The 13,640-nt window shown below is 34.5% G+C and overlaps 1 protein-coding gene across 2 annotated transcripts in view; it reads right to left on the bottom strand.

Annotated features, from left to right (window-relative positions):
* LOC149774831 (hemicentin-1-like) overlaps positions 1-13,640 on the bottom strand; it is a 162,137-nt gene that overhangs the window by 50,624 nt on the left and 97,873 nt on the right. For both annotated transcript variants that reach the window (XM_089944677.1, XM_089944678.1), the window contains 2 exons: positions 8,272-8,409; positions 204-228 (listed from right to left, as the gene is read on the bottom strand). In XM_089944677.1, coding sequence (XP_089800803.1) covers positions 204-228; positions 8,272-8,409 — 163 coding nt within the window. The remainder of the gene's footprint in view (positions 1-203; positions 229-8,271; positions 8,410-13,640) is intronic.

The raw sequence follows: 13,640 nt of genomic DNA, 5'->3' as shown, positions 1-13,640 counted from the left end.
TGCATAGATCATGAACATCCATGTTTAAATTCCACAGTTGTCCAAAGTACCAAAACAATAGATGGAATAATGTGTACATGTTTGGTTGCCAGATTTACAATTTTGCGACTCCATTTTGTCATCCTCATGCAATTTCCCCTTGTGAAAACTAGTTTCATTATTATTACAGACTGGTTAGGAATGATAAAAAAATGTCAACTTACCTTCCCTTAAGCTCTAAAGGTTTACCTGGAATTAAATATATTTGGATTACCTTGTTCTTATTCAAGTGTTTATTCTCATTAGCATGTTATACCTATAACTTTAAACTGTAACTTGAACAAAATCCAGACAGAAACAGATGGTAACATATTATCAAGATTCGATTGAATGAACTGAATCTCTACTGGGTGTGAATAATTTGCATTTATTTAAGATAAGACCATTTCTTCATTTAACTGTATAACACTGATAATATCAAAAACATTCTTTAGTGATCAAAAGATTTCCTGTGGTTGACACGTTGGACCAATTTAATATTATAAATATTTTGCAGAAAACCTAATATCAGTATGACCATCCATTCAGGGAAGTAGTGCCAGCAATATTATTAAGACAGTCATTTTGACAGCCATTTTGGATGTACAATTGTATAACACTGAAAATATCAAAAACATTCTTTAGTGATCAAAAGATCTTAAAATCGCTGCTGTGGTTGACATGTTGAACCAATTTAATATCATTAGAATTATTTTGGTGAAAACCTAGTGTCAATATGACCATCTATCCAGGGAAGTAGTGCCAGCAATATTGTTAAGACATCCATTTTGATAGCCATTTTGGATGTACAACTGGCACATTTTTATTTAAGACCAACTAGGTATCATAAGTCTACTGGCGAAAACCCTGTGATGATATAGCCATTTATTTGAGACTAACTATTACGCCATTAGGTGAATGCACACACTGAAATCACCTGCATCTCCAGCGCTGATAACCCTCAAGGTTAGCATTTAGGTAAAAAATGGATAACAAATAGTGAATGTTGAAAATAATCAGTGAAAAATACCTTGACACTAGCTCCGTATACTTTGATAGTCCTACTGTTTTATATGAAAATCCCAAAATAAATTATTACTTACACTCTATACATGTACATATACATTTCCAGTCCTAGTTACTGATATACACAAACTTCACTTGTTCTTATGGCTATGTGTCAATATATGATGCTGTGGCAGACTCGAACTTCTTCAACTGGTCTATATTAAATTTGTTTTAAAAAAGAAATCAGGCTGCTTTACTGCTGGTTCTCTGACATTACTTTCACTATTGCAGCACTTCTGGTTCTTCCACAGAAAAAATTTGAAGCTATCTTAGGGTCAGATAATATTGTTTTGACCAAAGTTTTAGCATGATCTCCAACAAAGAAAGAAAGGTTATGTTCGACTAAAACGTCACAAACAATGCAATTCAGTAATGGTAGCTTGCAGGTCTTCATTTGATGGATTGAAGAACTCGCTGCACGAGCTAAAATCTCCTGGGTGCTCTTAATTTTCACAATAGCTATGTATTTCTGCTTCCTCACATCATCTTTGCCACCATGTCCAATGCTAACATTTGAAACACATGTACAAAATCATGCTGTGTATCGATTTTTGATGGTTTAATGCAAAGCTAATTTTTGGTGTATTCCAAAGTAAACTACACTTTTGGGGGAATACATTTCCTTTTCCTTAGTGGCAAAGACATTTTCATGGTATCTTAATTACAAAACAGTGTTAATCCAGAAAATGCAACATCTTAGAAACAAGGCAAAAGATCATGGAATCACACAGACAGTGAAAATGATGAACAAATAGTCCCAAGATCTTAGTAAAACTTAACAAATAACATGGATTAGAATCACACCAAATGGAACAAATTCATTCAAATTTATCAAAATCAAAAGCGTACAATACACACTTTGCTGGAACAAACATTTGAACATGTGTCTCTTCATGTGAACGGTTCAAGCAAATATCCATAAAGTACAATATATAATCTTTAAATATCTCACAAATTTGAACACTAGCTTATTCCAAAAATAGCCAACATAGCTTGCTGTTAAAATAGCCTTTTTTATATAAAAAAAATGCTAAGCTGGGGTCAACTGGCAAGTCATGTGTCATCAATAAACTGACCTTAAAGATTCAGCGATTCCACACAATGTTTACCTTGGTTTCAGGCACAACATTTTATATGGGCATTTCTAACAACAGTTAACCATATATAATAATCTCATCTGAACCAAATTCTTTCAAAAGCTGTCTTCGCTGAGTGTTTTGTTTTAATTAAGAATTCATAGTTGCTATGTACATGCATCGTTGTTTGAAAAATCAAGTTAGGCCAGTTTTCTTGACAGGTATTTGTAAAACATCTCTTAAAATATATATTAAAATACATTAAAATGCTTGCTACAGGGCAAACTGTACCAACTGGACATATTTTTAATAATATCCTGACTAGCAGTATTGGACCTTTATCAGCACCACTGCTATCATGACATGCACTTAATGGGATAAAAATTATTTTATTCCTGTTTTAAGTCGACTGAGAGTTTGGGAATTAGTGATTCTTTTTTCGCATGTGGCATGAATCTGTGAATCGCTATAACAACTGATGAAATTCATGCCAAAACTGTGATAGTTGGCAGCTCTTCATCTAGAAGATGTATCATCTGAGTAGACTTGGATGTATATAGCGTGGAACAATCTATATGGTGATAAATACAACTGCATAATTGATGTTAGTAATTTATAACATGAAGGGCATAGTGGCAATCTTTAGTTGCTGGGAAATTTAATAACAGAGATGGATTTAATAACCAAGTTTTGTAACACTGTAACATAACAGGACCCAACAAATTAACTTTCATTAAACACCAAATTTCAACAAAGATTCTTAAGTATAATATACAGATTATAGAAAACTCTTTCTACAGTATGGACGTAGAGAGTGTGAAGATGCTTCCAGTCACCAAGTTTCATGATTCTAAGATGGACAGTAATCATGTTGCATTCCATAAACTCTTGTGTTCATGAGCTAACTTCTAAAACCCAACAAAAGTCAATAACAGATGAAACAAAGGTCATTATAGGGTTCTTTTATTAATAGGGTATGCATGTCTTGATCCATTTCAAAATTCTAGCATGAACAGTGTCATAGACAAGACACAAAATATAACACAATTCACTGAAGTATAAAATATGGGCCATCTCCTATGAAGTAGTAGTACTCATCAAAATGCATTTATTCACCATGTTACATTCACCTAGATAGGGTGGGAGAGGATACTACATACATAGTATGAGAAAAGCCAAATGCAAAAACTAATTCCAAAGTCAGCAAAATGTGAAATGTCGCTCACGATGACCTTTCTTAAATAGGTTTGGCATTTAGGGAGATGAATATGATGATTTAACTTAATGATTAAAGTATGGTCAGTGAAAACACAAAACTTAAAGTCAGTGAAGTGTAAAATATGATCACAGAGACCTATTTTAAATTAATGTGTAATGTAAGTAATGTCACCACAACACATCCTCAATACAAAGTGTCCAGGTCACATGGATCTCAGTCTTGCTGACATACTTCATTCATCATGGTTATTCAGGTTCGCTGCTAACGAACCCAAGAAAGGCACATCTGGGTCAAATGTTGGCACTAGGACTCACAATAAGCAAATACAAAGTGTCCAGGCTGATAAAAATTGCTCCACACATATCAAGATACTTTGGGCACACCTAAAACACCTGGGTCTATTGAAGCAGGGCTTTTCAGATGTTGGCAGTTGTGGCCCTTGAGAAAGACAAAACATGAGAACCTAGAAGAAATCATGGACTTCCATATAATAGCACCAGGATTTTAACTTATGGATCTATACTAACGTTAGAATATGTGTATACTTTTCAATGTAATAATTGTAATTCTGTAAACAGATTTCAGGCACTATCTGATTTATGTACAAAGTGCAACTTGTTAACATGTAAACAACTATGTGATACTGTTAAGTTACTTCTCCCTCTGAGGCTCCTTAAGTGTCTAATATATAAATGTCTTTTTGTATGTATGTGAAGAGTCTCATGTTGAACATGTGGTCATGGTACAACAGATGGATCTTGTATGTTATCTTCATGTGTTTATGTAAATAATCAAGGTGATAAAAAGAAATCGGTCAAGTCTAAAAACAATACACTGCATACTACCTTGTCTGAAAATCAATCTTCTGATCAAAATTGTCATGTCTTTGGCCTCCACAAAAGAGGTCTGCAAGTAATCAACCTAAATATTCAACACATCCTCCCTAAACTGAATGAGATAAAGTTAATATTACAGCAACCTAGATCAGTCAATATTCTAGGTCTATGTGAAAATGTCTTTATGATGATGCTGATGATTTGGCTCTCCAAGTACACGAGTTCAAGTATGAAAGAAAAGATAGGGAATCCAAGGGGGAGTGGGGGTATTCTTCTCTATGTAGACAGTTCCATTAGTTATAACAGACGTGTTGATCTAGAGACTATAGGGGTAGAGAGTATCTGGACTGAAGTAACCCTTGCCCAATCAAAGACAATACCCTTATGTTCAGTTTACAGGCCACCTAGTTCCACAGCTGACTGAATTGATAGATTTAAGGTGCAGATTCAAAAAGCATTACTAAAGGATGATTTAGAAACTATCATATTAGGTGATTTTAACATTGATACATGAAAACTCCACCATTAACATGGATAAGTAACTTTGAAACTTACAACTTTACTCAAATAATTAACATTCCATCTAAAGTAACAGCTAAAAGTGCTACTATCATTGATCATGTCTTTACTAATAAACCTTAAGTGAAATTAATGTACCAGTGTATGCACTGAGTGACCACTACCCAGTCTGTATAACTAGACATGTTCCGAAATCATCTAAAAAGGTCAACATATTGAAATACAATACATGGACTTTAAACAGTTTGATGAGGAAATTTTCCATAAAGATTTAGTTTGCAAACCCTTCCAATCAGTCTGCAACATAGCTGATGTCAACACTGCCTTTGACAAATGGTATCGCATGTTTAATGCAGCCTTAGACAAGCATGCCCCAATTAAAACAAAAAGAGTTAAACACCAAATTACACCCAAACTGATTACCCCTGAGATCAATGAGGCTACGCACCTAAGAGATAATTTCCACAAGAAAAAAAGACATAAAAAGCTATAGAAAGTGGAGAAATAAAACTAAGCACCTGATAGATAAGGCAAAAGAGAACTAATATAAACAGGCTGTTGATGAAAGTACTAAGACATTGTGGGAGCATATAAATGCTGAACCCACCCAGGAACAGTTGTCTTCCCCGTAGACTTAACCAAACTGATGATATAGCAACATTTTTACAAGACATTGTGAAAATGTTCAACAATTTCTTCATAAGCATCTCTAGTAACAGTATTCAGAACCAGACTAACATCCCAATTGAACCTGATGCTCTTCCATTATTTATAAGAGCTAAAATTCCTGATGATAATTATTTTTCAATAGCTAATGTTAGTGAAGCTGATGTTTTTGATATGCTAATTAAGGTGAATATTAATAAAACCTCTGGATTGGATGGGATTGGTCAATGAATTCTTGAAATTGCTGCACCAGTAATGTTGTTGTTGTTGTTGTTGTTGGGTTTAATGCCATTTTTCAGCACACGATAGGCTATACATGGCGGCCAGTAGTAATGGTGGAGGAAGAACCCGGACCCACGAGAAGCTACTGGCAAGCTTTCTCACATACCCAAATTAGCCGAATCCGAGACTTGAACCTACGCAGACAGAGATGAGATGGCAGTGATCCGTAATGAAGAGTGCTTTAGACTACTCGGCCACTCAAGGCCCACTGCACTAGTAATAACAAAGTCACTAGCGCATATCATAAACTTAAGAATAATGAGTGGTAATTTTCCGGAAACACTGAAATGTGCAAAGGTTACACCTATCTTTAACAAAGGAGAAAAGGAGGATCCAGGGAATTACAGATCAATATCAATTATACCTGTACTGTCAAAATTATTTGAAAAGCATGTAGCTATTCAGGTCTATAATGTTTTGAAACATACTCTCTATTTCATAAAGCGCAGTCAGGATTTAGAAAGTACCACTCGTGCCAAACAGAACTTACCAAATTGATTGATCTTTGGCTGAAGGAAATGGATAATGGACATATGACTGGTATTGTTTCCCAGGTTCGACAATCCTTCTTTAAACTGGTTTAGATCATACCTAAACCAAAGGTCTCAACAAGTAAGCACTGGCAATATTAGCGCTCAAACTCGCACAATTCATTCAAGGGTCCCTCAAGGCTGAGTTTTGGGCCACCTCCTCTTCCTTATTTATTTCAATGACCTACCATTAAATAATGAATCCAAAAATACAGATTTGTTTGCAGAGGATGCAACCTTGTATACATCTAGTTCTAATACTGAAGTTATCCAAATGAGATTAAACTCAGACTTATTAGAGTCCAAAAGTGGGCACAACAAAATAGTACCATCAATGAAGGTAAAACAAAATGTATGATTTTGGGGACATCACAAAAGCTACACAAATTAGGGAACCCAGAACTATTTCTTGTAATAAATAATCATCCATTAGAAAATGTCAAACATGAAAAGCTTGTAGGTGTGACAGTAGATAATAATTTATTATGGAATGACCATACTGATAAGCTTTGCAAAACACTGTTCTCCAAAATTGCTCTACTCAGCAGAATCAAGAAATATTTACATATGGAAACTCAAAATCTATACTACAAGTCATGTTCTTCTAACAATGGATTATTGTTCTAATGTATGGGGAAAATGCTAAATCTGAGCTTGACAGGATTTATAAACTTCAGAAATGAGCAGTACGTGTAATTTTAGATGCATCTGTTGATCATCCCACAAAATCATCATTTACAGAACTCAAATGGTTCACAATATATGACAGGATAGATTTTCACAAGGCAGTTCTTTTATATAAATGTCTACATGGAACTGCACCAGAGTATGTTCAGGACTTATTCAGGCCTTTTTCAACCCTCTACCAGCTGAGATCAATATCACATGGAAACCTTCTAGCACCAAAACCAAGAACAGAGCAATTTAAAAAGAGCTTCCAATACTCTGGTACAGTTTTTTGGAACATGCTTCCACTACATGTAAAATCTGCTGAAAATATTAGAGTATTTAAGAAGAGATATCACGAGCATGTAAGTGCTTCTAATAGATAATGCAATTTAGTATTTTAATACAAAACATGTTAAAATAAACAGTAATTATTGCTATCTTCATATAATGTGCATTGTTATACTCTCCTTAAGAGGGCCTCATGGGAGAATAGTTGTTGACTAATGAGTCACCCTCTATAAATAAAGCATTATTATTATTATTATTATTATTATTATTATTCTTGGAGCTGGAGACCTCCATTTATTCTTGGAGCTGGAGACCTCCATACACTGCAACTGACACCCAGTGGAAATGGAGAAGTTTTCATCAGAAGATAGAGAACCAGTTATGAAAGAGGGTATGGAATATAAAGAGGCAATGCAAAAATATGCACTAAATCCCTCAATATGAACAAAATAGGGTCATACATAAATGCAAAAAATGGAAGGACTGGGCATAAAATATAAATTGCAACAAAGTGATATATAGAACTGATAGTAATTATGATAAGAGACACTTCAAATAGTGAATAAGACTGAATACCAACAGACATATGATAACTGTATGATGACCGAGAAAAAGAAGGATGATATTCCAAATGATCAAAGTAACTAAGGCATCAGGCTGGAATCTTGATGGTTTTGTTACAAGACTTCCAGTTACTAACTGGAATGGGAGAAATCACCTTGGAATTTTGACTAGTGTCCAGAAACGTAATTAAATACTGTTACAGTAATAATGCATAACATATTATTTCTATTAAAACAACAGCTACCATGTGGAAACCTTTGTTCTTCTTAACATAAAAAAATTACCTTAAGCTTTGACATTTTAATTGTAACACTGTAGGTTTTTTTTTCTTTATTCAAACAGAATATCACACATAAATTGTAATCCACATACAAATCTAGAACTAAAGTTATTGTCTGGGTGAAAAACTAGAAAAACAGTATCATAGCATGCTTTATGCAACCTTATGAAAGGCATCTGAAACTGTACTGCTTTTACATTAATAAGTAAATCTCTCTGCAGAATATTAAATGAAATAAAAGGTACAAGTTTCTTACCTTCTTCTTTCTTTCTCAGCTTTTGTCGCCTCATGAAAATTATGACTAATATGATACAAATGATTGCCACAATTGCTCCTGATGCAACACCTCCTGCTATTGGACCAACCTGAAGTTCTGTTGGACCTTGCATGACCTCTGTAAAATAGTTTCAGTTTAAATTATACTTTTCAGGCAAATTTCATAGCTGACATAGTACAGGAAGTACCCTAATTGTCAATTCCTGATTTATGTGTAGCAGTAAACTAAAAAAGTGAGATATTTTGTGATAATCTTTTAGAATAATAATAATAATAATAATGTATATTTGCAATGATAATAAAAAAAACCTATGGCTTAGCAAAGATTTTAAATAAAGCAATTATAAACCACAATTCCTTACAAACTTGAGTACTATTACACACGTCCCGTGGTGCAGCAATCAGCAATGGTGAGCCATCCATAAAGTGTACATGCAGCAATGGAAAAAAAAGTTGACATGTAGCTATGGAAAAATTAAATATTGTGTAAAATCTGTTTTTCTTTGCTTCTGTGTGACCATAACCTTAATCTTTTTTCCCAAATTCAATAGCCTGTGTCCTAACCTTAAGTGGAGGCCCTCCACAGTATTAGACAATAATGGATGTATGAATCTCATGAACACAAAATGCTATGTACACATAAAAAAGCATGTAAATATTGGAAATTGTAGTAATGACCTTAAAATCTAATAGCATCATTATTTTACAGATGGATTATGTCTACCAACTTTCAAAATATGCTGACTAGCTTCAGAGGCTGGACAGATGTAAGAGGGATAAACAAAATTAGGATGCCCCACTATACACAGTGGTTTATATACCTATTTTCCAACTTTTAAAGCCTATCACTGAACAAAACACTTGTTACAAACATCATGTATGCACAATTTGAAATTATGAAAATTACAGAAAATACTTAAGCTGTCAGAGATGAACCTAGAGTACATTTAAAGAGAATCATAAATTCACAATAAAACTAAAGTCCATCTGGAATGGAGAGAGACAAGCTTATAATATATCTATAAACATTTTCAATATTTTTCTCAACCCAAAATATATTCAAGGCACATAAACAATTTTCAGGAAATATATTCAAGGGATAGAATGAACTTAAGGGTTTGAGTAAAGTAATGCTTTCCACATGTCACATTTTGGGGAAAATTTGCTAATGGTCATGGTTCATGTATACACATATTTCTCCTACAGTTATTTCATAGCTAAAAATACCTGCATAATATATATGTATTATGCAAGATTTCCACTAAAAATTTGATTCTGGACAAAGAAACAGCCTGTCTGTTGTGTAACCATTATGCAATGACCCATTTGCTGTTAAGTTCAACGGGAATTCTATGTCCATGCAGAGACACCTTTTTATTTTGCACTCCATCAGGGAGATAATGACCAGAAATTCAAGAGTGACCAGTAAGTGAAAAATTATCATACGGCAGTATCCAACTGGAACCGAGAGATTCAAATCTAAGGCAGAGTCTCAATAAGCAATTTGTTCAGACTAAGTCCATTTTTCTGTTAGTGCATGTTTGGAAGTTGGCAAGAGTAGATCATAGATACCTGGGAAATCTATATAATTTAATGATCGTTGCTTATGCTACATGCTATCCGGAGGCTGTCACATTATACAATCAATTCAGAAACTGTCATGCAAGCTTTGCTTGAGATGTGATCATGAGTCCGAGTGCACGACAAGATCCTGAATGCAATTCATGAGTCACAGGATGGAGGGGGTGAACCGACTGGTCAAACAGTTAATTTCCCTATTGGTAGCCTCACTAATCTGATCTGGTTGCCAAATCTTGACTTCAAGCAAGAGTTAGCTTGGAATGACTGAATACAGCTGTAGCATATTTAATTAGCATGTAAATACATGTACCACTACAAAGCCATATGATTCTTGGATAATGGAATTAGAAAGAATTGCTTACCTAGTGGTATTAATTGATAATGAAATATGGAACGGCACTTGTACATGAGTAAGATCAGTCATCAGGTAAGTGAACAATATAGATTTACAATCATGAAGACATCTCTCTCTGTCAGTTGGGCAGATTATGGTCGTAGTGTGGCTCCCAAAATTTCATATACTTGTATTTTTCTCAATCATTCATGAATATAACAAGATGATCGTGGCATTGCTCCAGAAATTTAATATGTACTTTTTTGGTACACGAAAATGTAGTTTTTTCTACTTAAAAGTACAAAAAATAATGTGTAAAATGTTTATTTTGGGATCAAGTAAGGCTTACTGGCAGCTAAATAAACCATCTGGCGATTTTGTTTGGTCGTTTAAACTTGTATATACATACAACCATTGGTTTGGAGTGGAGATATTCAGAGGTCCCATGAAAGGAAGCTGGAAACTGGATATAAAATGCACTGAAATTTATCTATTGTTACATAAATAAATTCTTTGTCCATATTGACAAACCATCTGGACAGTGAATTGATGTATCATAATCCACTTATCTTGACATCTAGCATGAGTACTGTATGTTGTGAGATATCCACTTTTTTGTTGTTAACATTTCTGTTAACAGAGATCAACCAGGCGAGGCATTATCTCGTAATCTATCTTTCGTCGGATTTTCTGCCGCTCACAGGTAATTAATATGTTTACATAGACTGACATTTGTATGTGGATGATAAGTAAAATTCCTCATCTTTTCACTCAGAATTAAATCCTACAGAACACTCACATTTTCTGTAATAATCCCTGTCATCAGACCAGAACACCTGCGTCTCTGTCATCTGTCGACCCTATGTTAAATTTCTGATACATGCGAGGAAGGCAGCATCACGCTGATTATCACAAATGTAAAAAAAACCCATCTTACTTATTGGTTTATTCAACAGACAGGGAAGAAAGTAAATAAAATAGACCAAACGACAACCAATTCCTTTTTAAAAATGTACCCAGATAAAATAGTTTGCTGAAATTTCAAAGTACTGATTGTTATGAAAATGTACTAAGCAAATGGAAAAATAATCAGTCTCAATCATGCAATACAATTATTTTATGTTGCTGCCACAATAAGAAATGGGCATTTGTTTGGTTCTCCAAAGCTGTCCATTAGCAGTGACTTCAATAATGTATGCACCCTTCATCAAAGAAAGTTGACTACAATCTTCAATAAAAACAAAGAACTTTTCTTCAAAGGAAGTCAGTACCACACTTAAATTAAAGTGATAGAATCTGATGGATTTTTGCATTTTCCAGTGTGTCTGGAACACGTTAACTGTGCCGTGGAAGTTTTCATTTTGCAAGGATAATTTTTGCTTACGAATGCTACCAATGGCGGCTTAAAACACAAACTAACTTCGACCAAATTGGGTCATACTGAAAAGTAAATGTGCTTCATCATTCGTTACGTAATTGTGAAATGTTTTTCCAATGAAGTCAGACCAATACAACCTGTGACAAAATTATTGAATATTTTAAATCTCTGTGTGTGCATATTTTTGATGGAATCACTTGTACTGTGGATTCAGTGTACATGATGAGATTCTCGGGTGAGTACATGGTGTTGATATTCTGTTCATGCTATACATAAGTCAGTCAGGGATCGTCCTGGGCTTTGCCAAGGTCGCAAACTGAGATTTTTTCCCTAGTTGGCGAAAAAAATATCCCATCTAGCGATATTTTTGGCGACAGACTTTTTGGTTATTAAATTTGTACACACAATCATGGATTTGGACTGGATAAATTAAAAGGGAGAACGAAAGGAAGCCACAAACTTGACTAAGCAATGCATTGGAATCAATCTGTTACACAAACGATCCTTTGTTCGTATTGACAACCCCATCTTTACAGTGCATTGTTACATCATAATCTGCTTCTGCTGACATCTGGGCTGAGTACTGTATGCTGTGATACAGTCAATCATGCTACCGAACTATACCTACAACTGACCGACTTCTGAAGACGCGAATAGAACAGACACAATTAATTGAATGGCTAATCCTTCTGTTGTTTTTTTTACATATACCAATAAAATAGTTTTGCTGAACCTTCATAGAAAACTGATAACCTTTGAAGTACTGACTACTGTGTATAAATACAAAGCAAATGGAAAAAATCTCAATCACAATTATATCTGTCGCCAGTGCAACATTATCATGAGCAAACAGAAGTTAGATGTTGCGTGTTCATCATCTCAAGTTACAAAAATTAACAGCATTTGGATTTAGTGCAAATTCATCAGACAATACAGTCACTGAATCCGATGATAAACCTTGCAGTCCAACATCATCTACATGTAGTGCTTCAAGTGCAACACCACATTATGATGAACGGGGTAAAAATTCCCAAAAATTTCTAGACAGTTGGAAACTTGGGCGTCCGTGGCTGAGATATGATAAAAAGTTAAAACAGATGTTCTGTGATGTACGTATCAAGGCAAAGTTCGTCAATTCATTTACAAATGGCTGTGATATTTTGAAGGAGTGTGTCACCAAACATGAATTCAGGTGGGGTAAATAATATTTGTGCATTTTACTCATTGATCTTTTCCTTTTGCCATCAATCCCGTGCTACGGCTGCAGAGACTTAAACTCCGCAACAAGAAATAGCAAAAAAAAAAAAACAACAAGTTTTGCATAATTAAAAATAATTATTTCCCAGGAGTGAAAGAATCCCTAAATTGGGCATGAATTTATGCTTATATATACAGTCCAATATTGCCAAGTGTTGATTCGTGTAAGTTTCATTCGTGGGAATGGAGATCCTATTTTGCTTGTCAAAAATTTATACAGCATTGCAATGTACGATCATAGGGTTTTATTATTATTAAAATGTCAACTAAAGTTGATAATGCATTTTTTTCCAGGTAACAACAGTCATACATGTGCACAAACGGTGATGCAGGATGCCAACACCATGGGAGCAGCGAAGATCACTGCCATTAGTAAAAGCAAAAATGCTATTAGTGCTATGCAGAACACTTTCTTTGCGGCTTACTACAACCTGGCTAATACAATTGTCCCAAAGCTGCACCAGTTGTGTATCACACAGGTATTGAGAATATTATATTATAGCTTGTTAACAGTAATATTCTATGGATTTAAATGACAGTAACATAGGGAAAAACACATGTACAACCTTAATATATTCAATGTGATGTTACTTTAGTACACCGTGATTGTTGTATAAATGCCAATTTTTTGTTAATCATGTATAATTATAAATGAAATATTTATAGCATACAAAATTAATGATTATTTCTATTTCAGGACGCCACCCAACTCTCAGACCTCAAAGTAGATAAGCACACATCATATGACAGTCACAAAAGCACCAGTGAGTTTCAGCAGTCGTTGGCCGATGTGATAGTA

This window comes from Sinohyriopsis cumingii, unplaced genomic scaffold (genome assembly GCF_028554795.1).
Source record: "Sinohyriopsis cumingii isolate HCF-2022 unplaced genomic scaffold, ASM2855479v2 utg000127l, whole genome shotgun sequence".
Classification (NCBI taxonomy): domain Eukaryota; kingdom Metazoa; phylum Mollusca; class Bivalvia; order Unionida; family Unionidae; genus Sinohyriopsis; species Sinohyriopsis cumingii.
Note: the sequence above shows the minus strand (reverse complement) of the source record. Positions and strands in the feature narration are given on the sequence as shown.